This window comes from Mobula birostris, chromosome 25 (assembly GCF_030028105.1).
Source record: "Mobula birostris isolate sMobBir1 chromosome 25, sMobBir1.hap1, whole genome shotgun sequence".
Lineage (NCBI taxonomy): Eukaryota > Metazoa > Chordata > Chondrichthyes > Myliobatiformes > Myliobatidae > Mobula > Mobula birostris.
The window spans coordinates 54,408,763-54,436,061 of record NC_092394.1 but is presented as its reverse complement, the minus strand read 5'-3'; the positions used below and the strand labels follow the sequence as shown (position 1 = coordinate 54,436,061).

The following is a 27,299-nucleotide window of genomic DNA, read 5'->3' as shown; positions in this document are numbered from 1 at the left end:
AATCTCTCCCTTAAATACGCCCAACAACCTGGCCTTCACAGCTGCATTTGGCAACAAATTCCACAAATTCACCACCCTTTGGCTAAAGAAATTTCTCTACATCTCTTTTTTGAAAGAGCGCCGCTCCTCCACCCTGAGGCTGTGCTCTCTTGTCCTAGACTCTCCCACCATGAGAAACATCCTTTCCACATCTACTCTGGCTGAGCCTTTCAATATTCAAAAGGTTTCAATGAGATCCCCCCTCATCCTTCTGAATTCCAGCGAGTACAGAACCAGAGCTATCAAATGTTCCTCGTAAGATAACCCTTTCATCCCAGGAATCATCCTTGTGAACCTCCTCTGGACCCTCTCCAATGCTAGTACATCTTTTCTAAGATGCGGGGCCCAAAACTGTTCACAATACTCAAGGTGAGGCCTCACCAGTGCCTTCTAAAGCCTCAGCGTCACATCTGTGAGTTCCAGCTGCCGAGGTCATCTGCTGTTCGTCATGGACACCCCTTCCAAGATGGTGTTTCTTCTGTGACACAGGTGCTCAAGTGCTCTACTGCCAAAGTCATCTACTAAAACCTTGCTGGAGGCTGCCAACGGCAGAAATATCCAGGCTTATGGAAACACAACACTCTGCTTCAGTGGGATATTGCACATGGGACTTCATCCTGACTAAGGTAGCTGGACCTCTATTCAGCACAGATTTCCTGAGCCCAAGGACTGTTGACCTTATAAACTGCTGGCTTGTGGACGTCAAGGACATTGGGTGGTTACTCTGCTCACACTGTAAGTTCTCACAATGACTCTGTCATTGCATGTGAGTTCACTCAGCTGCTGGGCAAATTCCCAAACCTCACCAAGCCCACATTCTCCACTACAGTTGCAAAACATGGAGTATAGCACCACATTCACACAACTGGCCTGCCATTCCATGTCTCGGCACATTGATTGGACCCAAAAAAGCCTGCAACGGCGAAGGCTGAGTTTGCCAGCATGGAAAGACTTGGCATTGTACAACGCTCGAATAGCCTCCGGGCTTCGTCGCTTCACATGATCCCTAAGTCTGAAGGTAGTTGCCACCCACGTGGTGATCACCGACACTTTAATGATGTCACTACCCTACGTCATTACCCGGTCGCACACATCCAAGACTTTTTTGCACGCTTAGCTGTAAAGTTAATATTTTTCTAAAGCTGATTTAGTTAGGGGCTATCATCAGGTGCCTGTGTGCTCAGAAGACATTCCCAGAACACCTGTGATAATCCCATCTGGCCTTTTTGAGTTTCTGTGCATGCTGTTTGGGCTGAAAAGTGCAGCACAGACAACGGCTGACAAACTGTATTAAAAGACTTTGATTTTCATTTGTTTACCTGGATGACATGCTTGTTGACAGTGCACCCAAATCTGAACATGTATCATACCTACGCACACTTCTCAATTGCTTAAGCCAACACAGGTTGATTATTAACCCTGCCAGTTTGTATGGTCAACCATTGACTTTCCCGGTTATCACATCACCGCAGAAGGTGCAAAACCTTCAAAATCAAAAGTCATCGCTATTATGGATTTCCCACTGCCCACACTACTAAAAAACTACAAGAGTTTTTAGATATGGTGAATTTCTATCACTACTTCATTCCATGAGCTGCTGAACCTGTACAGTGCCCTTAAAGGCAATGCCCTAATCGCGTACAGACATGACCAGAGCATTTGATGACGCCATATGAGCTCTTTCCAACATGACCCTACCAGTGTACCTACTCCCCAATGCACCCATTGCCATTACTTCTCTGCTGGAGGGTCGCCATTTCACTGCATTCATTGATCACAAGCCCTTTGAGCATGCAATGGCCAAAATATCAGACCCTTTGTCTGCATGGCAGCAACACAACCTGGCCTACATGTCACAACTGACATTTAACACGTCAAGGTGAAAAGTAATACTGTGGCTAATTGCCTTTCACTGCCAGCCACTGAGGCCGTTCATGGCAGCTCATCAAGCTGCTGACCCAGATGTCCAGGCTTACCGAACAGCAGTCACAGGCATGCAGTTAGATGAATTAAATGCGGGGAAGCTGGGGTTTCTCTCCTGTGTGATATTTCAACTGGTTGCCCTTGTCCCATAGTGCCCACAAACTGGAGGTGGACTGCTTTTAACTCCATTCATGGCCTCTCATATCTGGGCTGAAAGGCCTCACAGAAACTGGTTGCACGAACGTTTGTGTGGCATGGCCTTAGACAGGACATGTATGATTGGAGTGCAGCCTATGTTGAGTGCTAGCTAGAAAAATTCACCCAATGTTTGGGTGCCATTGGAACCTCTTGAGATCCATGAACGATGGTTTGACCATGTCAATGTGGACCTTGTTGATCCTCTTCCCCCCTCCCGCGGTTTCACGCACCTTCTTACCATGGTGGACCCGTACCCCCTGGTGGCCAGAGGGATTCCCTCCAGCATTTTCAATGGCCACAGACATGGCTTGGGTGTTCACCAGCACCTGGGTTGCTCGGTTTGACAGCCATCTGATGTTTCCTCTGACCACAGATCCAAGTTCATATCAGACCTCTGAGCTGCGATGGCACAGAACCAGGCATGGGCCTACAACACATTACAGTGTATCACATACAGTCCAATGGCCTGTGTGAGCAGTTTCACTGCCCCTTAAAAACTGCTCTGTGGGCTTCCCTGATGAATAAGTGTTGGCATAATCATCACTTGTGGGTCCTGCTGGGGCTCAGAATGTCTCCAAAGGAGGACCTGCAGTTATCTGTGGCTGAGTTGGTACATGGACAGCTGTTACAAGTGCCAGGTGATTTTATTCCTGATGCCATGACCTCCTGGTCAGCCTCTCAACAGTGTTCTGTCTTCCTCAGTAAATTCAAGATTCAACATATTTAATTCAAAGTAATTTATACAACCTTGAGATTTGTTTGTTTATAGGCAGCCATAAAGCATGAAACCCAAAATAATCCAATTAAAAAGCCAACTCCCAGCCCTCCGTGTGCACGGAGAAAGAGAGAAAAAAAACACAAATCACGCAAGCAGAAGAAGCAAGCAACAACAACAGCATCCTGAACCAAACTGAGTTCTTATATCCAAACGTTAACACCCAAACAACAAGGACACATTTTCCTTCTGTTTAAACAACTTTACTTCCAATGTCTCCGTTCAATACCTGAGTGCTGACACCTTTACATCCCACAATCGTCTCCCTCTACCCACGCTCACACGCATAACAGAGAGTACGCATGCGTACTAAATACTTACATAGACCAAATGAACAGAGCTCTGCAAACTCCCATCCTTTTTATGTATGTATTAAAAAATTAAATATGAAAACAATTTTAAGAGAATTCAAATGTCCATTAGGATATGGGATTTAGTTCTAACCCCTGAAATTAATACAATTCTTAAGGTACCAAATGCATTCACTAAGGGCCTTTAACAGCACAAGAGCCTTCCTTGTCAGACGGTCAGCTAGTCGTTCATTTGTAGTTGACCATAACATGTGATGAATTTTCTGTGCTTGGACAAGTTCTTTGATGCTGCTTATCTCTGGATGAAGCCTCTTCTCTGTAACCGACTTGGTGACTTGATGGCATCAACAAAGAGTAGTTGTCTGTGATACAAGTTATATGTAGACTGTTCTTCTTTGGGTCACCATGGAAAAGCTCAGAATACAGCATGGCCAGAAAACAGCACTGTCAATACCTTCACACACTGCAAGGCTTTCTCCAGCCGGCATACGCTGTACAACTCTTCAGATCGTTTTTTGATTGGCAATAGAGAGGTGAAAATCTTCCCTCATCTCCCATCAGTACAATGAAGTGACCCCCTTGAGTAACTTCATCAGGAAGATTTCCAAGTGAGGCCTCACTGAAGACAACGAGCCTCAGTGAGCTGTTGACTTCAAGACTACCTTTTCAGATTGAATTCTATACGCTATCTTGTCTACCTCAGGTAAAGTTTGTACTGTGGCACTTTTTGTGCTGGATGCCAGGCTGCAGGCATCAAACATGATGTCAGATCTGCTCTGCTTTATCACCCTTACAATCTGACCTACCTTTGACCTAAATTGCTCCACTCCAGCTTCACTGAGGGGTACATCCTGTTTGTGGCATGTGAAGATTCCACGTGGATTGTCTGAAGATTCCTGATGTAGCTCTCTTTGTGCAGTTGTACTGTCCCATTAACAACAAGGATATCTATCCCTACATAGCAGGATCTGTCATGTTCCTCCTGAAAGACTGTCTTCAGCTGAGGGATAACTGCTGTGGCAAAGTTTTGTGAGCCTCCGCACATGAAGTCATCTACATGACAGGCAAGTATTCCAATCACAGGATATCCTGAATCTTGCCAATAAAAAAAACAGCTGGATCCACTTGTGATAGCTTTCCATCTGTTTTCAACATTACATCCTTGACCTTTTTATACTAGCCTAGTGATGCATCTGCTGGACCTTACACACACTTTTTGAGTTTCCACAGTGTTCCTTTGCTTCTAGCTTCAGGAGGGGGTTTAATGTAAATGTCAATTGACAGCTCCATTCCCTGTTAGAATAAGGATTTTGTATCCATGCGATGGGGTTGCCAATGCTTTTGACATATCACTGAGAAAAGTAGTCAGAGAGACTCTGATGCACATGTTGGTAAGTCTTTCAGAGTTCTATGTTCAGTTCCTCAAAACTTCTGCTTTTGGTATAATTCCTGTCGGAGTTTCTTTCAGGGTGCGCACCCATCTTGTAGACTCTGTCTTTTGGCCAATCTCTCTAGCTACCTCAAACACTCCATTATTTATCCAACTTCTGATTCCATCCTGTTTTTGCAGATTCAAACATCACCTCTTTAGTCACTAGGGCATCTTCATCTTGATGTTTCTCAGATGGTCCAGCCTGATTGAATAGGAAGTCTGTCTGCAGTGCCAGTGACCATCATTGGTTCTAGGTAATTCAAGTTGCACCAACATTTGTTTCTCCCAGTGCCTTTGCCTACTCATGCTAAGACTTCAGCTTCAAGTGAAATACCAGTGTTTTGGTCTACAAATCTCACAGTTTCTCCTAGAACATAGAAAACCTACAGCACAATATAGGACCTTCGCCCACAAAGTTGTGCTGAACATGTCCCTACCTTAGAAATTACTAGGCTTACGCATATCCTTCTATTTTGTCTACTTACTACACGCCTTGCTCCAGTTCGTGTAGGTCTATGTCTCCCGTCTCATTGTATTCAGATACTAGTGGCAGACAAACTGTGGCTTGGGCTTTCCAAACTTTTGGCACATCTCACAGCTGTCAATTATCTGCTATAGGATGGAAAAATAATCTGCATCTTTGTTTCCAAGGCATCTGCAGTATACCAGACATTCAAGAGTGTCAGGGAAGTGAAGTATGGACAGTGAAAATTATGACTGAGAAGGCACTCAGGAAGCTTAATGGCCTGAGGGTGGATAAATCTCCTGGAACTGATGGAATGCACCCTCATGTTCCGAAGGAAGTAGCTGGAGAGATTGCGGAGGCATTAACAATGATCTTTCAAGAATCGATAGATTCTGGCATTGTACCGGATGACTGGAAAATTGCAAATGTTACTCTGCTATTTAAGAAGGGTGGGAGGCAGTAGAAAGGAAACTATAGACCTGTTAGCCTGACATCAGTGGTTGGGAAGTTGTTGGAACCAATTGTTAGGGATGTGTTTATGGAATAACTGGAGGCACATGACAAGATAGGCCAAAGCCAGCATGGTTCCTGAAAGGAAAATCCTGCCTGACAAACCTACTGCAATTCTTTGAGGAAATTACAAGCAGGGTATACAAAGGAGATGTAGTAGACATAGTGTACTTGGATTTTCAGAAGGCCTTTGACAAGGTGCCGCACATGAAGCTGCTTAGCAAGATAAGAGCCCATGGAATTACAGGGAAGTTACCAGTGTGGGTGGATCATTGGCTGATCATCAGAAAGCAGAGAACGAGAATAAAGGGATCCTATTCTGGCTGGTTGTCAGTTACCAGTGGATTTCCACAGGGGTCAGTGTTGGGACAGTTGCTTTTTACGATGTATGTCAATGATTTGGACTACGGTATTAATGGATTTGTGGATAAATTTGCCAATGATACAAAGATAGGTGGAGGAGTGAGTAGTGTTGAGGAAACAGAGAGCCTGCAGAGAGACTGAGATAGTTTCAGGGAACGGGCAAAGAAGTGTCAAATGAAATACAATGTTGGAAAGTGTATGGTCATGCACTTTGGTGGAAAAAAGAAACAGTCGGACTATTATTTAGATGGGGAGAGAATTCAAAATGCAGAGATGCAAAGGGACTTGGGAGTCCTTGTGCAAAATACCCTAAAGGTTAATCTCCAGGTTAAGTCGGTTGTGATGTTAAGGAACTCGTGCGACAACACTTGGAGTATTGTGTGCAGTTTTGAGCTCCTTATTTTAGAAAGGATATTCTGACATTGGAGAGGGTTCAGAGAAGATTCACGAGAATGATTCCAGGAATTAAAGGGTTACCGTATGAGGAATGTCTGGCAGCTCTTGGACTGTATTCCCTGGAGTTCAGGAGAATGAGGGGGATCTCATAGAAACATTCCGAATGTTAAAAGGCCTCAACAGATTAGATATGGCAAAGTTATTTCCCATGGTAGGGGATTCGAGGACAAGAGGGCACAACTTCAGGATTGAAGGACGTCCTTTTAGCACTGAGATGCGGAGAAATTACTTTAGTCAGAGGGTGGTAAATCTGTGGAATTTGTTGCCACTAGGCTAAGTCATTGGATGTATTTAAGGCAGAGATAGATAGGTTCTCGATTAGCCAGGGCATCAAAGGCTATGGGGTGAAAGCAGGGGAGTGGGGATGACTGGAAGAATTGGATCAGCCCATGATTGAATGGCAGAGCAGACTCGATGGGCTGAATAGCCTACTTCTGCTCCTATATTTTATGGTCTTAGGGTCGTCTGATCAAAATCTCTGTCTCAGATGTCTTTGAATTAGTAAGTGATTCCTTTGTAAACAGTGTGATATGGCACTCTTCTACATCTTCAGATTTGTTATTTTCTTCAGTTAGCCTCACTTGTTCGGGTCTGTGCAGACGGTTTCTTGCCCAGTGGTAAATACTTTGACATATCGCACATTTTGATCTCCTACCATACTTGTTTCTTAGGTTTGTGCCAGGTAATGGTAGCCTTGTCTGGTCCCTCTGGGATCTACACTTGCTATACTCCTGCTTCTGCTCAGTGAAGTCTGCCATTTCCTGACTCAAACTAATTCCAACTGTTGTCTTAGCAACCTTTTCTCCAAAACTCCTCTTCAGTGCTGATTTCATAGATGCAAATGTAAGTTCTGTGCATGCAGATAACACTAGCATTCTGCCCTTTATGTCTAGAGATGTGCTATCCAACAATTTGAAAGCTAAGTGTCTAGCAATTTAAAACTGTCAAAAGTTCCATTTTGTATTTACGTTTGCAACTGTCATCATCTTCATCATCATCATCAGGTGCCATGCCCAGTTTGAGCCTTGACTGCCATGGCCTACACACTCCTGTTTCGGGTCAAGTGGATCAATTGATTGGTATTCATTTCCAGTTGTCTGGCTGCTGTCTCCATCATCATTTGTCTTTGTATTCCTCTTGCTTTCTTCCCTCAATCTTCCCCATAATTACCATGCATCCTAACTCCTCTTTCCTAATCACATGTCCAATGAAGTTACGTTGCATTTTCATTATCTTGTACATTATTTCTCTTTTTGTGTTTGCTCTGTTCGTGACATCCTCATTAGATATTCGTTTCCTCCATGATATTCTTTGCATCCTCCTCAAAAACCACATTTCTGCTGCTACAATTTGTTTCCTCTTGTTACTAGATATTGTCCAACATTCTGAGCCATATAACATAACTGGATAAACGTAACATTTCAGTACTCTGAGGCGGGTTGTCATGCCTAGTTTAGTATACTCTTCATTCTCGTAAAGGTGTCTTTTGCCATCCATATTCTTCTTTTGATGTCCAAGTCGCACCTGCCATCTGATGTCACCCAGCTTCCTAAGTAGCAAAAGTTCTGTACTTGTTTTATGTCTTCCCCGTTTATTCTCAGCCTGCAGATAGGATTCTCTTTCTTTTTGGATATCACCATACATTCTGTCTTTTTGCAATTGATAGATAGACCCATTTTTGCACTTTCTTCAACAATTATATCAATTAAGTTTTGTAGTTCTTCCTAATTCCCTTGCAATTAACACAGTGTCATCTGGATATCTGAAATTATTGATGTTTTCACCACAAACTTTGATTCCCAAGATGTCTCTTATTTTTTGTAATATTGTTTCACTGTACACATTAAGTAAATCAGGGGAGAAAACACACCCTTGTCTAACTCCTCTCTTGATTTTCATAAACTGACTCACTTCTCCATCTATTCTTACAGCAGCAATTTGTTCCCAGTACAGATTTCTGATTAGGCGAAGGTCTTTCGAATCTAGATCTAGAGTTTTCCGTAATATTTCAAATAACTTATTGTGCTTCACTTTATCAAATGCTTTTGTGTAGTCGATAAAACAGACAAACAAATCTTTTTGCATTTGAATAGCTCATTCTGATAGTATCCTTAACATCAATATTGCATTTCTTGTACCTTTGTCTTTAACAAAACCACATTGTTCTTTGCCTTTTTCAGCTTGTATCTTACTTTTAGCTCTTGTCATGAAAATTCTTAGAAGTATCTTGGTGATATGACTCATTAAACTTATGGTCCTATGTAATTCACATTCTGTTGCTCCAGGTTTCTTAGGAAGAGTGATAAATACTGATTTTTTCATCTCTTCTGGTATTATTGCAGTCTCATAAATGTCATTGATTAAATCAGTAAGTTTTTCAATTCCATAATCTTCAAGGGCAATAATTTGTTCTATTGCTAATTCATCAGGACCTGCTGCCTTTCCTCTCTTCATCTTCTTATTGCATTACAAACTTCAGATTTTAAAATACTTGGACCTTCAATGTTTTTCTTAATTTCTGGTTTTTCTATTGTCTTCAAACAATTCCTGAATATACTCATCTGTTCATAATCTCATCTATTTTCATGATAATAGTACCATCCTTTGTTTTCAAACATCCACCTGAAGAACAGAGGAGCTTTTTACCAGTGATATTCTTGATTTGTTGATGTAACCTTTTTGGATCAGTAACAGGGATTCTTTCTAGTTGCTCACATTCCTGGTTTAACCATTCTTCTTTGGCTTTTTTGACATAAGCTTTTAACTTTTTCATCTAAGGGCTTATATTCTATTGGATTTACTTTCTTCTTTCTCCTTTCTTCCATTAGATTTTTGATTTCATCTGTTATCCATTTGTTCTTTGTTCTTTTTTCTTTTTTAGGAATCACTGACTTTGCTGATTCTACCAAGACATCCTTTAGAGAGTTAAATTTCATTTCTACATGATTGCTATCATCTTCAACAGATTCTATTTCTAGACTTTGAAATCTATTCCTTACTTCAATTGTAAATTTTTGTCTTAAGTTTTCTTCTTTAATTAATTGCAAGTAGTCAAGGGATTGTTCAGGTTTTTGCTTCTTTAGTTTTTTAAGTTTTACTTCTACATGACATACTACTGGGTTATGGTCACTATCACAGTCTGCACCTGGATATGTTTTGCATTGAGTCACTGAGTTTCTAAATCTTTGGTTTATAGTAATAAAGTCAATTTGATTTCTAGTGTTATCACCTGGACTTTTCCAGGTCCACAAGCATCTTGGATGGTTTTTAAAGTAGGTATTCATAATGACCTGATTATTCATCTTGCACCTTTCTACCCATTTCTCATCTCTTTCATTTCTTTCCCCTAGTCCAAATTTTCCTATGGTATTTCCATCAGCACCTTGTCCTACTTTAGCATTTAGATCTCCCATGACAATAACAATATCTTGAGATTTGCATGCATTCTTTGCTTGTGCAAGCTCTTCATAGAATTTATCTATGTCTTCATTTGTTCCATCTGTTGTTGGTGCATATACCTGTATAATTGCTAAATCTAATGGTTGTCCTCTGAATCTAACAAGGAGCATTCTTTCTGATATTGCCTAATGTCCTAAAACACTTTTTGCCATGTTTTCATCCATAAGAATTCCTACTCCATTTATTCCACAAGAATAAACTAGTGTTATTTCTAATCTGACATGTTCCAGCACGTGTCTAACGAACTTTGCTAATCCCCATGATGTTAATCTTTAGTCTTTCCATTTCATTTATCACATTGTCCAATCTTCCTGATTGATATAGGGTTGTTACATTCCAAGTGGTAATAATTTTCTTTTGTGTTACGTGAATTTTATGGCCATTAGCTTGATGACGGTCGGGGATCCCCTGCTGGCCAGAATCAACCCTACCGAGCGAAACATCTTCAGAGTTGTCTCGAAGATCCTCTTGACGCTGTTGTTGTGTGATACATTTTGTGAGTTTGACCATGGTTTTCTTAACAAATTGCAACAGTGATTTGCTATTGCCTACCGTTGGGCAAACTAAAGAAATCGCCATTTCTCTTCCCAAATGTTCATCCGCCTATACTATAGCCGTTGACATTTGAGGTCGTAGCTCATCTGCCTCCTCTGTCATAAGTTCAGTGACTGAACCTGCCGGATCTGCCATTGGCCTTTGCTCGTATCCTGAGCAGGAACCCTTGCAGGTGCTACCATTCCGAGTCAGAGGGGCCCTCGGAGCAATGAATGACTAAGGGGTAACTCCACTTTCCCCAAAGCTCTGAAGGTCCCCAGTCAGAGCCTCATCACTGGTTGCAGTTTAGAATCGTGCCCAGGACTGATGCAACTGTACTTTTGTTCAAAATGAATAATATTATCAGCCATATTTTTAGAATTGTTTCTATATACTTTGTCAAAGTCTGAATATGCCTCATAAATCCAATCCTTTTCTTCCTTCAAAACATCAGTTTCAAGTGTATTTATTAGCATGTTCATACCATTATCTTTGCTCAAGTCTTCCACCGAAATTCCCATCACAATCTCTCTCACTCTCCCAGAAACCAACAACACAACAGCCAAGGCTTTCTTTGTCTTCTCCTGTTTTGTAACACAAGTCCACATTCCAATTTTGTTTTTCCAGCTTTTGTAAGGTGTGCCTTCATCAAATGCTGCTGGGATCCTATATTCAAAAACCATCCTCAGCATTACAGCCTTAGCATCGCGGAGAGAGGAGCTCCCAGTCTATCTGAGTCAGCATTTAAACTGTCCAAACAGTGGATCATACCTCACAGTAGGGCCTGGGCTTCACTACGGCAAATCACTCCAGGACTAGATTTCATTGCCGAAGAAGTCGTTCTCAACCTCCCCTAATTGGCTCAGTGCCCTGAATGATCCAACCTCACCTAACTCTTGACACCCTGCCTTTCCAGTCTATCCAGGCTGGTATTTCAATTGTCCAAACAGTGGATTGTCCCTTGCATTAGGGCCCGGGCTCTGCCATGGCAAATTACTCCAGGCCTAGAATATACTGCCCAGCAATTCTCTTTTTGTCCTGGATTTCGATGCCAAAGAAGCCATTCTCGATCTCCTCAGACTGGCTCGGTGCCATCTCAATCCGAATATTTCAATTATTTTGCACCAATTCCTACCCCGCATCATGGCTTACAGTACTCTTAGGTTCCTGTTGACCTATACACTGCCTCGTTCATTTTCATCTGCCATGATGCACACCAGCATTCCTTTAAGCTCCCTTATGATGTCCCGTTGCACATTTTAAAATTAGAATCAGGTTTCATATCACTGACATATGTCGTCAAACTTTGCAACAGCAGTACAATACAATACATGATGATATAGAAAAAACTGTGAATTACAGTAAGTATATATATAAAATAGTTAAATTAAATAAGTAGTGCCAAATAAACATTTAAAACATATAGTGAGGTAGTGTTCGTGAGCTCAACGTCCATTCAGAAGACCAGATGGCAGAGTGGAAGAAGTTGTTCCTGAATCCTTGAATGTGTGCCTTCAGGCCTCTGTCCCTCCTCCCTGATGGTAACAGTGAGAGGAGGGCCTGTCCCTGTCCCTGTCCCGGGAGGTTGGTCATTAATGAAGGATGCTGTCTCTTTGAGGCAACGCTCCTTGAAGAAATCCTGGACACTACAGAGGCTGGTACCATGTGGAGCTGGCTCAGGGTACAACTCTCTGCTACGTATTTCAATCCTGTCAGAAGCTTCCCCCCACCTCCCATTCCAAACAGCCAGTCAGAGTGGTCTCCATGGTACAGCTGTAGAAATTTGTGAGTGTTGTAAGTGACACACCAAATCTCCTCAAGCTCCTCATCAAATATAGCCACTCTCATGCCTTCTTTCCTTCTTTATAGCTGATAATGTATGTTGAAACAAGATTAGGTCCTCAGAGATACACCCGGGAAGTTGAAATTGCTTACTCTCAGATCCTTCTATGAGGATTGGTTTGTGTTCCTCATCTTACTCTTTCTGAAGTCTGCAAGCAGCTCGTTGGTCTTACTGATGTTGAGTGCCAGGTTGTTGCTGCGACACCACTCAGCTAGTTAATATATCTCACTCCTGTACACCCTCTCATCACCATCTGAGATTCTGCCAACAATGGGTGTACCATCAGCAAATTTATAGATGGCATTTGAGCTACATCTAACCACACAGTCGTGTGTGTAGAGAGAGTAGAGCAGTGGGCTAAGCACACACTGAGGTGCACCAGTGTTGATTGTCAGTGAGGAGGAAATATGATTTCTAATCCACATAGATTGGGGTCTTCCGATTAGGAAGTTGAGGATCCAGATGCAGAGGGAGGTACAGAGGTCCAGGTTCCGTAGTTTTTTCTATCAGGACTGTAGAAATGACAGAGAGAAAAGACGCTTGTCATAGATAGGAGGGGTAAACCTGAATGTATTCAGTACATCACCTTAAACCAGCCCACCAAGAGCTGGAGGATTCTGCTATGCTGCCCCTGGTATCACAGCATGATCATGAGCATGTAAGCACATCCCTGGCTGAGCCCGAGGCACCTGCTATGGAACACAGGACTCAAGCTGGGTGGCCCCTCCGAGCTCCAGGCAGGCTCACATTGCCGGTTTTGGTGAATTCTACAGGTGCCTGTGTAGCTAATGTAATTGGTGAAAACATATGCATAATTCACGACCAAGACAGAGGGACATTCAATTAGAATAGAGACGACGAGAAATTTCCTTAGCCAGAGTGTAGGCAGCCTGTGGAATTCATTGCCACACACAGCTGTGGAGGCCGTCACTGAATATATTTAAAACGGATGTTGATAGGTTATTGATTAGTCAGGGCATCAAACTTTACAGAAAGAATGCAGAAGAATGGAGTTGAGAGGGATAGTAAATCAATCGTGATGGAATTGCAGAGCTAACTCGGAAAACTGAATGGCCTGATTCTTATGTCATATGGTCAGTACATCACTCTTAACCTGTTTATGCTTCAGTCCCTGTTGACAGTTCTTTCCCAGGATGTTAGTCTTAGAGTCCCAGTCAGTGCATCACTCCCAACACTGTCAATCCATCAGTCCCAGCCAGTGCATCACTCCCAACACTGTCAATCCATCAGTCCCAGCCAGTTCATCACTCCCAACACTGTCAATCCATCAGTTCCAGCCAGTTCATCACTCCCAACACTGACAGTACTCAGTCCTAGCCAGTGCATCACTCCCAACACTGTCAATACATCAGTCCCAGCCAGTGCATCACTCCCAACACTGACAATACTCAGTCCTAGCCAGTGCATCACTCCCAACACTGTCAATCCATCAGCCCCAGCCAGTGCATCACTCCCAACACTGTCAATACATCAGTCCCAGCCAGTGCATCACTCCCAACACTGTCAATCCATCATTCCCAGCCAATGCATCACTCCCAACACTGACAGTACTCAGTCCTACATCAGTCCCAGCCAGTGCATCACTCCCAACACTGTCAATCCATCAGTCCCAGCCAGTGCATCACTCCCAACACTATCAATCCATCAGTCCCAGCCAGTGCATCACTCCCAACACTGACAATACTCAGTCCTAGCCAGTGCATCACTCCCTACACTGTCAATCCATCAGTCCCAGCCAGTGCATCACTCCCAACACTGTCAATACATCAGTCCCAGCCAGTGCATCACTCCCAACACTGTCAATCCATCAGTCCCAGCCAGTGCATCACTCCCAACACTGACAGTACTCAGTCCTAGCCAGTGCATCACTCCCGACACTGTCAATACATTAGTCCCAGCCAGTGCATCACTCCCAACACTGTCAATCCATCAGTCCCAGCCAGTTCATCACTCCCAACACTGTCAATCCATCAGTCCCAGCCAGTGCATCACTCCCAACACTGACAATACTCAGTCCTAGCCAGTGCATCACTCCCAACACTGTCAATCCATCAGTCCCAGCCAGTGCATCACTCCCAACACTGTCAATACATCAGTCCCAGCCAGTGCATCACTCCCAACACTGACAGTACTCAGTCCTAGCCAGTGCATCACTCCCAACACTGTCAATACATCAGTCCCAGCCAGTGCATCACTCCCAACACTGTCAATCCACCAGTCCCTGTCAGTGCTTCACTCCCAAATCCTATTGTTACCTGTATCCTGTTGCATTGGAACCATTGGTTTCCCCATTGCCAACATTTTCACAACCTCAAAGAAACCCAGAGATTTATCAAACATAATTTCCTCTTCGTAAAACCAGATGACTTCCACTTGACTGACAACATTTTCTGAATCTCCTACTTCTTTAGGAATGAATTCCCACTTTTCCCAATAGTTGAAGCTAAGCTAACTGTCCATGCCTTGTCCATGAGAAATTTCTTTAGCCAGAGGGTAGGTTTATGTGGAATTTATCCTTTTTTCAATAGTACTATTAAAACATAGAAACATAAAACATAGAAAATAGGTACAGGAGTAGGCCGTTCGGCCCTTCGAGCCTGCACCGCCATTCAGTATAATCATGGCTGATCATCCAACTCAGAACCCTGTACCTGCCTTCTCTCCATACCCCCGATCCCTTTAGCCACAAGGGCCATATCTAACTCCCTCTTAAATATAGCCAATGAACTGGCCTCAACTGTTTCCTGTGACAGAGAATTCCATAGATTCACCACTCTCTGTGTGAAGATGTTTTTCCTAATCTCGGTCCTAAAAGGCTTCCCCTTTATCTTCAAACTGTGACCCCTCGTTCTGGACTTCCCCAACATCGGGAACAATCTTCCTGCATCTAGCCTGTCCAATCCCTTTAGGATTTTATACGTTTCAATCAGATCCCCCCTCAATCTTCTAAATTCCAACGAGTATAAGCCTAGTTCATCCAGTCTTTCATCATATGAAAGTCCTGCCATCCCAGGAATCAATCTGATGAACCTTCTTTGTACTCCCTCTATGGCAAGGATGTCTTTCCTCAGATTAGGGGACTAAAACTGCACACAATACTCCAGGTGTGGTCTCACCAAGGCCTTGTACAACTGCAGTAGTACCTCCCTGCTCCTGTACTCGAATGCTCTTGCTATAAATGCCAGCATACCATTCGCCTTTTTCACTGCCTGCTGTACCTGCATGCCCACTTTCAATGACTGGTGTATAATGACACCCAGGTCTCGTTGCACCTCCCCTTTTCCTAATCGGCCACCATTCAGATAATAATCTGTTTTCCTGTTTTTGCCACCAAAGTGGATAACTTCACATTTATCCACATTAAATTGCATCTGCCATGAATTTGCCCACTCACCTAACCTATCCAAGTCACCCTGCATCCTCTTAGCATCCTCCTCACAGCTAACAATGCCACCCAGCTTCGTGTCATCCGCAAACTTGGAGATGCTGCATTTAATTCCCTCGTCTAAGTCATTAATATATATTGTAAACAACTGGGGTCCCAGCACTGAGCCTTGCGGTACCCCACTAGTCACCGCCTGCCATTCTGAAAAGGTCCCGTTTATTCCCACTCTTTGCTTCCCGTCTGCCAACCACATCAATACCATACTCTCAATACCGTGTGCTTTAAGTTTGCACACTAATCTCCTGTGTGGGACCTTGTCAAAAGCCTTTTGAAAATCCAAATATACCACATCCACTGGTTCTCCCCTATCCACTCAAGGTTGAGGTTACATCCTCAAAAAATTCTATGAGATTCGTCAGACATGATTTTCCTTTCACAAATCCATGCTGACTTTGTCAGATGATTTCACCGCTTTCCAAATGTGCTGTTATCACATCTTTGATAACTGACTCTAGCAGTTTCCCCACCACCGATGTTAGGTTAACCGGTTTATAATTCCCCGGTTTCTCTCTCCCTCCTTTTTTAAAAAGTGGGGTTACATTAGCCACCCTAATTATTATTTGTGCAGTACTTTGAATTGTCTGGGATTTCGCTCCAAAATGAAAGGAGCTGATCACAGAAATAAACCTTCAGCCTACCCTGTCCATGTCGAAAATCTTCCACACTAATCCCATTTACAAGTGCGTGAATATTCCCTTAAGCCCTACCATTCCTGGTGTGTGTTCTATTACTCCTAGCAAAGTGCATCACCTTACATTTATCAGTCATTGCCATTGTTCTGTCTGTCTTATCAACATCCTCCTTCTGTCCTGGCCCTTGACTGTCTCCAGCCTCTGACTATCTCTGACTATCTCTACGTGAAGCAGAAGGGTGATGATTGGATGAACCATACTCACGGGTGAGGATTAGGCATAGCAACATCATCAGGGCGAACCTGAAGGAAGTTGACAATCCACTGACAGTGTGAGATCTTGGGAGGCTGGCTGAGCAGCGTTTGTAAGTAGTCAGCGAGGGTGCTCTGTCTGTTCTCTGTGGTTTTGTGACCTTCCAACCATCTGGGAGCTGTGAAGGGTAAAGACCATTAGAAAACAAGACATAGGAGTGTGATCAGGCCATTCAGCCCATAGCGTCTACTCCACAATTTCATGGCCCTTACAGGTCAAGAACCTATCAACCTCTGCTTTAAATATACTCAATGACTTGACCTCCTCAGCGTCTGCGGCAGTAAATTCCACAGATTCACCAGCTTCTGCCTAAAGAAATTCCTCATCATCTCTGTTTTAAATAGACATTCTTGTATTCTGAGACTGTGCTCTCCAGTCCTAGACTCCCCGCCTATTGGAAACATCCTCTCAAAGTCCACTCTGTCAGGCCTAGCAACTGCCAATAGGTTTCAATGAGATTCCCCCGCTCATTCTTATAAACTCCAGTGAGTACAGGTCCAGAGCAAGCAAACGCTCCACATACAATAACCCTTTCATTCCATAATCATTCTCATAAACCTCCTCCGGACTCTTCTTCAACACCAGCACATCCCTTATTAAATAAAAACACTCACAACACTCCAAATGTGGTCTGACCAATATTTTATAAAGCCTCAGCATTATATCCTTGCTTTTATACTTTAGTCCGATCAAAATGAAGGCTAATGCTGCTTTCCTGACAACTGCCGCAACATTCAAGTTAACCTTTAGTGAATCCTACACTTGGACTCCCAAGTCTCCTTGCGCCTCTAATTTCTGGGTTTGCTCCCTGTCTAGAAAATAGTCTACACTTAATTTTCTTCTACCAGAATGCATGAAGTAGTATTCCATCTGCTACTTCTTCGCACATTCTTCTAATCTGTCCTCCTGTAGGCTCCTCATTGCCTCAATGCTGCGTGCCACCTACTTTTCCATCATTCACACACTTGGCCACAAAACCAGCATGGATTCCATCATTCAGGTCATTGACATATAATGTGGGATAACACCTCATAACTTCTCTCTGCCCTGGAGGTTCAGCAGGGAGTACATTCAGATTGGAGGGTTGTGACCTGTGGTGTCCCACAAGGATCTGCTCTGGGACCTCTGCTTTTCGTGATTTTTATTAACAACCTGGATGTGGGGGTAGAAGGGTGGGTTGGCAAGTTTGCAGACGACACAAAGGTTGGTGGTGTTGTGGATAGTGTAGAGGATTGTCGAAGATTGCAGAGAGACATTGATAGGATGCAGAAGTGGGCTGAGAAGTGGCAGATGGAGTTCAACCCGGAGAAGTGTGAGGTGTACACTTTGGAAGGACAAACTCCAAGGCAGAGTAGAAAGTAAATGGCAGGATACTTGGTAGTGTGCAGGAGCAGAGGATTCCGGGGGTACATGTCCACAGATCCCTGAAAGTTGCCTCATGGGTAGATGGGGTAGTTAAGAAAGCTTACAGGGCGATGATGCAGCTCTATAAGACTCTGGTTAGGCCACACTTGGAGTACTGTGTCCAGTTCTGGTTACCTCACTATAGGAAGGATGTGGAAGCATTGGAAAGGGTACAGAGGAGATTTACCAGGATGCTGCCTGGTTTAGAAAGTATGCATTATGATCAGAGATTAAGGGAGCTAGGGCTTTACTCTTTGGAGAGGAGGAGGATGAGAGGAGACATGATAGAGGTGTACAAGATAATAAGAGGAATAGATAGAGTGGATAGCCAGCACCTCTTCCCCAGGGCACCACTGCTCAATACAAGAGGACATGGCTTTAAGGTAAGGGGTGGGAAGTTCAAGGGGGATATTAGAGGAAGGTTTTTTACTCAGAGAGTGGTTGGTGCGTGGAATGCACTGCCTGAGTCAGTGGTGGAGGCAGATAAACTAGTGAAGTTTAAGAGACTACTAGACAGGTATATGGAGGAATTTAAGGTGGGGGGTTATATGGAAGGTAGGGTTTAAGGGTCGGCACAACATTGTGGGCTGAAGGGCCTGTACTATGCTGTACTATTCTATGTTCTATGTTCTATGGCCTTCTGTGTGAGAGATTATGGCTCAGATCGCAGCTTCATAGATGAGAGATCATGGCTCAAGGATCTGATTCAGTTTCTTCATTAAGTAACCGAGAAGGTCAATGAGGACAGGGTGGTAAACGTGGACTATATGGACTTCAGTAACACCTTTGATAAGGTTCCATAAGGTAGGCAGCTCTGGAAGGTTAGTTCCTATGGGATTCGGGGAGAGTAGTTAAATCAATACACAATTGTCTTGATGGTAAGAGAAGAGGCTGTTAGTGGAGTGTTGACTGGAGGCCTGTGACTATCAGTGTTCTCCCGCTGCCAGTGCAGAGCCTGTTGTTATTACAGCAGGATCTTGACCAGATGGGTAAGTGAGCCAAAGATTGTTAAATAGAGTTTAAGTCAGGTAAGTAGGAAGTATTGGATTTTTGGAAAATCAGATCAAGATAGGACTTTCACTGTGAATGGTACAAGTGTTGTCAAATAGAGGGACCATGCCTGGATTACAGAATAGCAGGTGTTTGCCATTTAGAGGCAAATTAGGGCAGATAAGTCTCCAGGGTCTGACAAGATGTCCCCTCAGATCTTGTGGGAAGCTAGTGCAGAAATTGCAGGGGCCCTCGCACAGGCATTAAAAAAATCCTTAGTCATAGGTGAGATGCGGGAGGAATAGTTACTGTTGTTCAGCTACTCAAGAAAGAATTTAAGAATAAGCCTGGAAATTATAGTCCAATGAGCCTGACTTCAGTAGTGGGTGTGGCTTGCTTTTATTGTTTGTATGATTTGCGTTTGTTTTCCTCTCTCTGCACATTGGGTGTTGGGTCTCTTATTAAACTGGGTTCTTTGTTTTGTGGCTGTTTGTAAGCAGACAAATCTCGAGGCTGTATAATTTAGACTTATTTTGATAATAGATGTGCTTTGAACTTGACACATGGATTAATCCTGTCCCTCAGAATTGTTTCCAGTAACTCCTTGTGTTATTAGAGTCACAGAGTCACAGGCTTTAATTACCTGGCCTAGCTTTACTGCCATTTCTCAAATAAAGGAGTATTTATAGAAAAGTACAGCACAGAAACAGGCCCTTTGGCCCATCTAGTCCATGCCAAATCATTTAAATTGCCTAGTCCCAGGTCAATGATTGAGACTATATTCCTACCATCCACGGACCTATCCAAGCCTCTCCTAGACATAGAAATCAAGCTCGCGTGCACCACTTGTGCTAGCAGCTCATTCCACACACTCACGACCCTCTGAATGAAGAGGTTTCCCTTCATGTCCCCCTCAAACTTTTCATCTTTCACCCTTAACCCATGTCCTGTGGTTGTAGTCCCATTCAACATCAGTGGAACAAGCCTGCTTGCATTTACCCTATCTATACCCCTCATAATTTTCTATATCTCTATCAAATCTTCTCTCAAGCTTCTACATTCCGAGCAATAAAGTCATTTGACACTCTTCCAGAATTATCCCTGTTTCTGACCAACCTGGTAAATGTGGGAGAGTCCTGGCTTTGGGATCTATTTCTCCAGCTTCAATAGGAAACAGTTCCTTCAGCATTTTCTGATATAAAAGAACAACGTTGTTAGTGCAGATCTGCAGCACATACTGTAGCTATACAGCATTCCTGAATCAGAAACACCAAACCCCTGCTCAAGCAAGGGTTCCAGAAATAAGTAACTAATTGAAAGGTGGATGCTGGAAATCTGAACTGGGGACAGAAGATGTTGAGAGCACTCAGCAGGTCAGTCTGTATTTCTGGAGAGAAAGCTCTTCACCAGCTATGAGCTCCTGCTGAAATAGTGTTTAGCGGAGGCCGGAATATCACCTCAGCTCACTTCCGCAGTACCTTGCTAGACCTGTCCTCTGGCAGGCACTGTCCACATGAGCATTTTGAGAGCCACGAGCTGAACAAAGTTGAGAAGAAACTACCTCAGGCTGTGGCCTGAAGGCTAGGTGTAATAAGCTCAAAAATGCTATCATCGTGGGCCATGCGTTTCAGCCATTCTACCATGGTGAAGAAAGCAAAACCCAAGGGTGCCACAGCTGCAGGAGTGGAGTGACAGCTCCAGAATTCAGGCTGCTCTTGGTCAGTCTGCCACTGTGCATGAGATGGGGAAAGCAGATCCTGGACTGTGAAGCTAGATGGGAGGATCAGGGATCAGGGACCATAACCACTCAGTGGGACGTTGTCCCTATATTGTTGAGTGTTGGTCTTCAGCCTCCTCTACCTCTTCCCTGATGGTAGTAATGAGAAGAGGACATCTCTCCTGGAGTGTGAAGGTGCTTAGTGATCCATGCCACCTTTTTGTGGCACCGCCTCTTGAATTTGCCCTCGATAGTAGGCAGGGTTGTGTCCATGATGGAGCTGGCTGATTCCACAATCCTCTGCAGCCTCCATACATGCTGCGATACATCTGTAGGCATTTGCGAGAGTCCTTGGCGACATACTAAACCTTCTCAAACTCTTAGAGATTTAAAACCACTGGCCTGCTTTCTTTTGTGATCGCAGCTACATGTTGCACCCAGGATGGATGCTTTGGGATGCTGACGCCCAGGAATTTGAAGCTGCTCATCACCCTCTCCACTGTTGTCCCACCAAGTTCAAGTTTGTTATCATTCAACCATACCCATGTATACCACCAAACAAAAACAGTTTTCCCAGACCACACAACACATAAAGTGAAGTTACCACAAATAAATTAACAAATAATAAGGTGCATTTATGACACAATTTAAATAGTAAACAGTATAATGTTATTGGCACTTCATACGTGATGAGACCAGAGTGGTGGCAGGGAGTTCAGCAGTCTCACGACCTAGGGAAAGGCACTGTATCCTGTCCTAAAGCTACAGTACCTTCCGCTGGATGGTAGAGGATCAAAGAGATTGTTGGACGGATGGGAAGGATCCTGAGACTGTGTGCACAGCTCCTGAGAAATATCTCTAATGTGCGGAAACGAGATCCCAATTACCCTCTCAGCAATCTTCACAATGCTTTTTAGGGACGTAGCCAGATGCCTTGCAATTCCCGTATCAGATGGTGTGGCAGCTGGTCGAGACCCCTTCAATTGTGCTCCTGTAAAAACTGGTTAGAAAGGTTGGGGTAGGGTAGGAGAGGTTGACACACAGAGTGGACTTGCAGTCTCAATGCCCTGCCACATGTGCCTGTGTCTCTGGAGTCACCGAGATGACTGTATATAGTTTGTGAATTATCCTGTTTTGCCTTCCTGGTGGCATGGGAAAGCCCAGCTCTAGCTGACCTAAGAGATGTCTTATCCCCCGATCTGAAGGAAACATCGCAATCTCTCAGCAGTGTCCAGACCTCTGCTGTCACCCAAGACTTCTGATTTGCCTTCAATAGATGAGTTTACTAACTTCTCAATGGAGCCAGTCACAGATCCGGCATATTTATCAAAGTTACTATGATGACCACAGGTAGCCGTCTCCCTGAATATCCTCCAGTCCAGCAATGCTGAGGTTGCTCCTTCTAGCCAGGTCTTTATCTCCCTCTGACCTGGTTTGATCTGTATGTCGGAATTACTGTAACAGATACGTAATTCACCAGAGTATCCAAGGTGGGAGATTGGGGCAGGAAGCATAAACCAGATCTAATGTGTTCTCACCTCTGGTAGCAAAGTCAATGATCTATTCTGTCAGCATGAGGCAATGAGACTGTTGTGTGTTCTCCTGACCTCCTTGTCCTGACATTCACAATTAATTTCTTGCTCTTGATGACGTTGAGTACAGTTGTTGCTATGACAGCACTAAATCAGCTGACCTATCTCACTTCTGTACATCTCCTCATCACCATCTGAGACTCTGCCAACAACTGTGGTGTCATCAGTAGATATATTGATGGCATTGGAGCTACACCTACCACGCAGTTATGATTGTAGAGTACAGCACACATCCTTGAGTTGTACCTGTGTTGACCGTCAGGAAGGAAGAGATCAGATTTCCTGATAGCTAACCATTTTAATTCCAATCCCTATCCCCATTTGGTCCATGGCCTGCCCTACTGCCAAAATGAGGAAACTCTCGGGTTGAAGGAGCAATGCCTGATAAAACCATAAGACCATAAGACATAGGAGCAGAATTAGGCCATCTGGCCCATAAAATCTGCTCCACCATTCAATCATGGCTGGTCCTTTTTTTCCTCCTCCTCAACCCTAGTTCCCAGCCTTCAGCTCGTAACCTTTGATGCCATGTCCAATCAAGAACCTATCAATCTCTGCCTTAAATACACCCAACAACCTGGGCTCTAAAGCAGCATGTGGCGACAAATTTCACAAATTCACCACCCTTTGGCTAAAGGAATTTCTCTACATCTCTGTTTTGAAAGGGCATCCTTCCATTCTGAGGCTCTGCCCTCTTGTTCTAGACACGTCCACCATGGGAAACATCCTTTCCACATCTACTCTGTCTGTGCCTTTCAAAATTCGAAAGGTTTCAATAAGATTCCACCCTACCCCTCATCCTTCTGAATTCCAGTGAGTACAGACCCAGAGCTATCATACATTCCTTGTATGATAGCCCTTTCATTCCCGGAATCATTCTTGTAAACCATCTCTGGACCCTCTCCAATGCCAGCACATCTGTTCTAAGATGAGGGGCCCAAAGCTGTTCACAATACTCAAGGTGAGGCCTCAGCAGTGCCTTATAAAGCCTCAGTATCACATCTCTGCTCTTCTATTTTAGACCATTTGAAAGGAATGCTAAAATGGCATTTGTCTTCCTCACCATCAACTTGACCTGCAAGTTAACCTTTAGGGTGTTCTGCACAAGGACTCCCATGTCCCTTTGCATCTCATATTTTTGTATTTTCTTCCCGTTTAGGAAATAGCCTGCACATTTATTTCTACTACCAAAGTGTATGACCATATATTTTCCAACATTGTATTTTATTTGCCACTGTCTTGCCCATTTACCTAATCTATCTAAGTCCTTCTGTATCCTACCTGTTTTCTCAACACTTCCTGCTCCTCCACCAATCTTCATATCATCTGCAAACCTGGCAAGAAAGCCATCTAAATCATTATTATATAGCATAAAAAGAAGCAGTCCCAACACCAACCCCTGCAGAACACCATTAGTCACTGGCAGCCAACCAGAAAAGGATCCTTTTATTCCCACTCGCTGCCTCCTACCAATCAGCCAATGCCCTAACCATGTTAGTAACTCTCCTGTAATACCATGGGCTCTTAACTTGGTAAGCAGCCTCATGTGTGGCACCTTGTCAAAATCCTTCTGAAAGTCCAAATATACAACATCCACTACATCCCCTTTATCTATCCTACTTGTAATCTCCTCACAGAATTCCAACAGGTTCGTCAGTCAGGGTTTTCCCTGAAGGAAACCATGCTGACTTTGTATTATCTTGTCCTGTGTCTCCAAGTACTCCAACACCTCATCCTTAATGATTGGTTCTAACATCTTCCCAACCACTGAGGTCAGGCTAACTGGTCTATAATTTCCTTTCTGCTGCCTTCCTCCTTTCTTAAAGAGTGGAGTAACATTTGCAATTGTCCAGTCCTCTGGCATCATGCCAGAGTCCAATGATTTTTGAAGTACCATTTCTAATGCCACCACAATCTCTAACACTATCTCTTTCAGAACCCTACTGTGCAGTTCATCTGATCTGGGTGACTTATGGACCTTTAGGTCTTTCAGCTAATTAAGCACCTTCTCTCTTGTGACAGTAACTGCACCCATTTCTCTTCCTTCACACACTACAACATCAGGCATACTGCTGGTGTCCTCCACAGTGAAGACTGATGCAAAATACTCATTTAGTTCATCAGCCATCTCCTTGTCCCCCTGTTATTATTTCTCTTGCCTCATTTTCTAGCAGTCCTATATCCACTCTCATTTCTCTTTAATTTTTAACATACTTGAAATAAACTTTTACTATCCACTTTGATATTATTTGCTAGTTTGCTTTCATATTTCATCTTATCTCTTCTAATGACTTTTTAATTGCTCTCTGTGGGTATTTTTAAACTTCCCAGTCCTCTATCTTCCTACGTGGCCTATCAGTGGCATCAAGAGAGCTTTACCAAGAGGGATTTCTCACAGGTCGGCAGCGGTTACTTAAAATAGGAGCTTCGAGAGCATTAGTCCATTGTACGTGGCCTATCAGTGGCTAAATCCAGAGCAGCAATCGTGAGTTAAATAGCAGGGAAGCTTCAGGCATAAAAGGGAGACATTGCCTAGCAGAGCAGTCATCAACGGAGTGGTCTGAGGCAGAGTGGTGAGGCTTTGGCTCATTCGAGCTTTGACAATATTGGCAAATGTTCAAGGGATATTTATGTGGAGTTCTGCATAGGTACATTCCAATGAGACAGGGAAGTTATGGTAGGGTACAGGAGCCGTGGTGTACAAAGGCTGTAATAAATCTAGTCAAGAAGAAAAGAAAAGCTTACAAAAGGTTCGGAGAGCTAGGTAATGTTAGAGATCTAGAAGATTATAAGGCAAACAGGAATGAGCTTAAGAACGAAATTAGGAGAGCCAGAAGGGGCCATGAGAAGGCCTTGGCGGGCAGGATTAAGGAAAACCCCAAGGCATTCTGCAAGTATGTGAAGAGCAAGAGGATAAGACTGTGAAAGAATAGGACCTATCAGGTGTGACAGTGGGAAAGTGTGTATGGAACCGGAGGAAATAGCAGAGATACTTAATGAATACTTTGCTTCAATATTCACAATGGAAAAGGATCTTGGTGATTGTAGGGATGACTTGCAGCAGACTGAAAAGCTTGAACATGTAGATATTAAGAAAGAGGATGTGCTGGAGCTTTCGGAAAGCATCAAGTTGGATAAGTCGCCGGGACCGGATAAGATGTACCCCAGGCTACTGTGGGAGGCGAGGGAGGAGATTGCTGAGCCTCTGGCGATGATCTTTGCATCATCAATAGGGACGGGAGAGGTTCCGGAGGATTGGAGGGTTGTGAATGTTGTTCCTTTATTCAAGAAAGGGAGTAGAGATAGCCCAGGAAATTATAGACCAGTGAGTCTTACTTCAGTGGATGGTAAGTTGATGGAGAAGATCCTGACAGGCAGGATTTATGAACATTTGGAGAGGTATAATATGATTAGGAATAGTCAGCATGGTTTTGTCAAGGGCAGGTCGTGCCTTACGAACCTGATTGAATTTTTTGAGGATGTGACTAAACACATTGATGAAGAAAGAGCAGTAGATGTAGTGTATATGGATTTCAGCAAAGCATTTGATAAGGTACCCCATACAAGGCTTATTGAAAAAGTAAGGAGGCATGGGAATCCAAAGGGACATTGTTTTGTGGATCCAGAACTGGTTTTTCCACAGAAGGCAAAAGAGTGGTTGTAGATGGGTCATATTCTACATGGAGGTCGGTGACCAGTGGTGTGCCTCAGGGGTCTGTTCTGGGACCCTTACTCTTCGTGATTTTTATAAATGACCTGGATGAGGAAGTGGAGGGATGGGTTAGTAAGTTTGCTGATGACACAAAGGTTGGGGGTGTTGTGGATAGTGTAGAGGACTGTCAGAGGTTACAGTGGGACATTGATAGGATGCAAAACTGGGCTGAGAAGTGACAGATGGAGTTCAACCCAGATAAGTGTGAGGTGGTTCATTTTGGTAGGTCAAATATGATGGCAGAATATAGTATTAATGGTAAGACTCTTGGCAGTGTGGAGGATCAGAGGGATCTTGGGGTCTGAGTCCATAGGACGCTCAAAGCAGCTGCGCAGGTTGACTCTGTGGCTAAGGCATACAGTGTATTGGCTTTCATTAATCATGGAATTGAATTTAGGAGCTGAGAGGTAATGTTGCAGCTATATAGGACCCTGGTCAGACCACACTTGGAGTACTGTGCTCAGTTCTGGTTGCCTCACTACAGGAAGGATGTGGAACCCATAGAAAGGGTGCAGAGAAGATTTACAAGGATGTTGCCTGGATTGGGGGACATGCCTTATGAAAACAGGTTGAGTGAACTCGGCCTTTTCTCCTTGGATTGACGGAGGATGAGAGGTGAACTGACTGAGGTGTATAAGATGATGAGAGGCATTGATCATGTGGATAGCTTTTTCCCAGGGCTGAAATGGCTGCCCCAAGAGGGCACAGGTTTAAGGTGCTTGGGAGTAGGTACAGAGGAGATGTCAGGGGTAAGTTTTTTATGCAGAGAGTGGTGAGTGCATGGAATAGGCTGCCGGCAACGGTGCTGGAGGCAGATATGAAAGGGTCTTTTAAGAGACTTTTGGATAGGTGCATGGAACTTAGAAAAATAGAGGTCTATTGGTAGCCCTAGTAATTTCTAAGGTAGGGACATGTTCAGCACAAATTTGTGGGCCAAAGGGCCTGTATTGTGCTGTAGCTTTCCTATGTTTCTATGTTTCTAAAATTTATTATCAGAGTACGTACATGTCTCTATATACAACCTTGAGATTCTTTTTCCTGTGAACGTGCTCAGCAAATCAATAGAAAAATAATTGTTAACAGAATCAAGGAAAGACCAAGAGTGGAGGAGACAACAAGTGGTTGAAATAGAAATAGAAATAAATAGCAATAAATAATGAGAGCG

The 27,299-nt window shown here is 43.6% G+C and overlaps 1 protein-coding gene across 3 annotated transcripts in view; it reads right to left on the bottom strand.

Annotated features, from left to right (window-relative positions):
* The window catches only part of ncf1 (neutrophil cytosolic factor 1), a 110,710-nt gene that overhangs the window by 42,154 nt on the left and 41,257 nt on the right, over nucleotides 1–27,299 (bottom strand). For 2 of the 3 annotated variants that reach the window (XM_072243671.1, XM_072243672.1), the window contains exons 3-4: nucleotides 20,230–20,305; nucleotides 16,672–16,837 (exon numbers count right to left, since the gene is read on the bottom strand). In XM_072243671.1, coding sequence (XP_072099772.1) covers nucleotides 16,672–16,837; nucleotides 20,230–20,305 — 242 coding nt within the window. Of the gene's footprint in view, nucleotides 1–4,052; nucleotides 4,307–16,671; nucleotides 16,838–20,229; nucleotides 20,306–27,299 lie in introns of those variants that run through there. The other variant, XM_072243673.1, reaches the window with a different exon arrangement.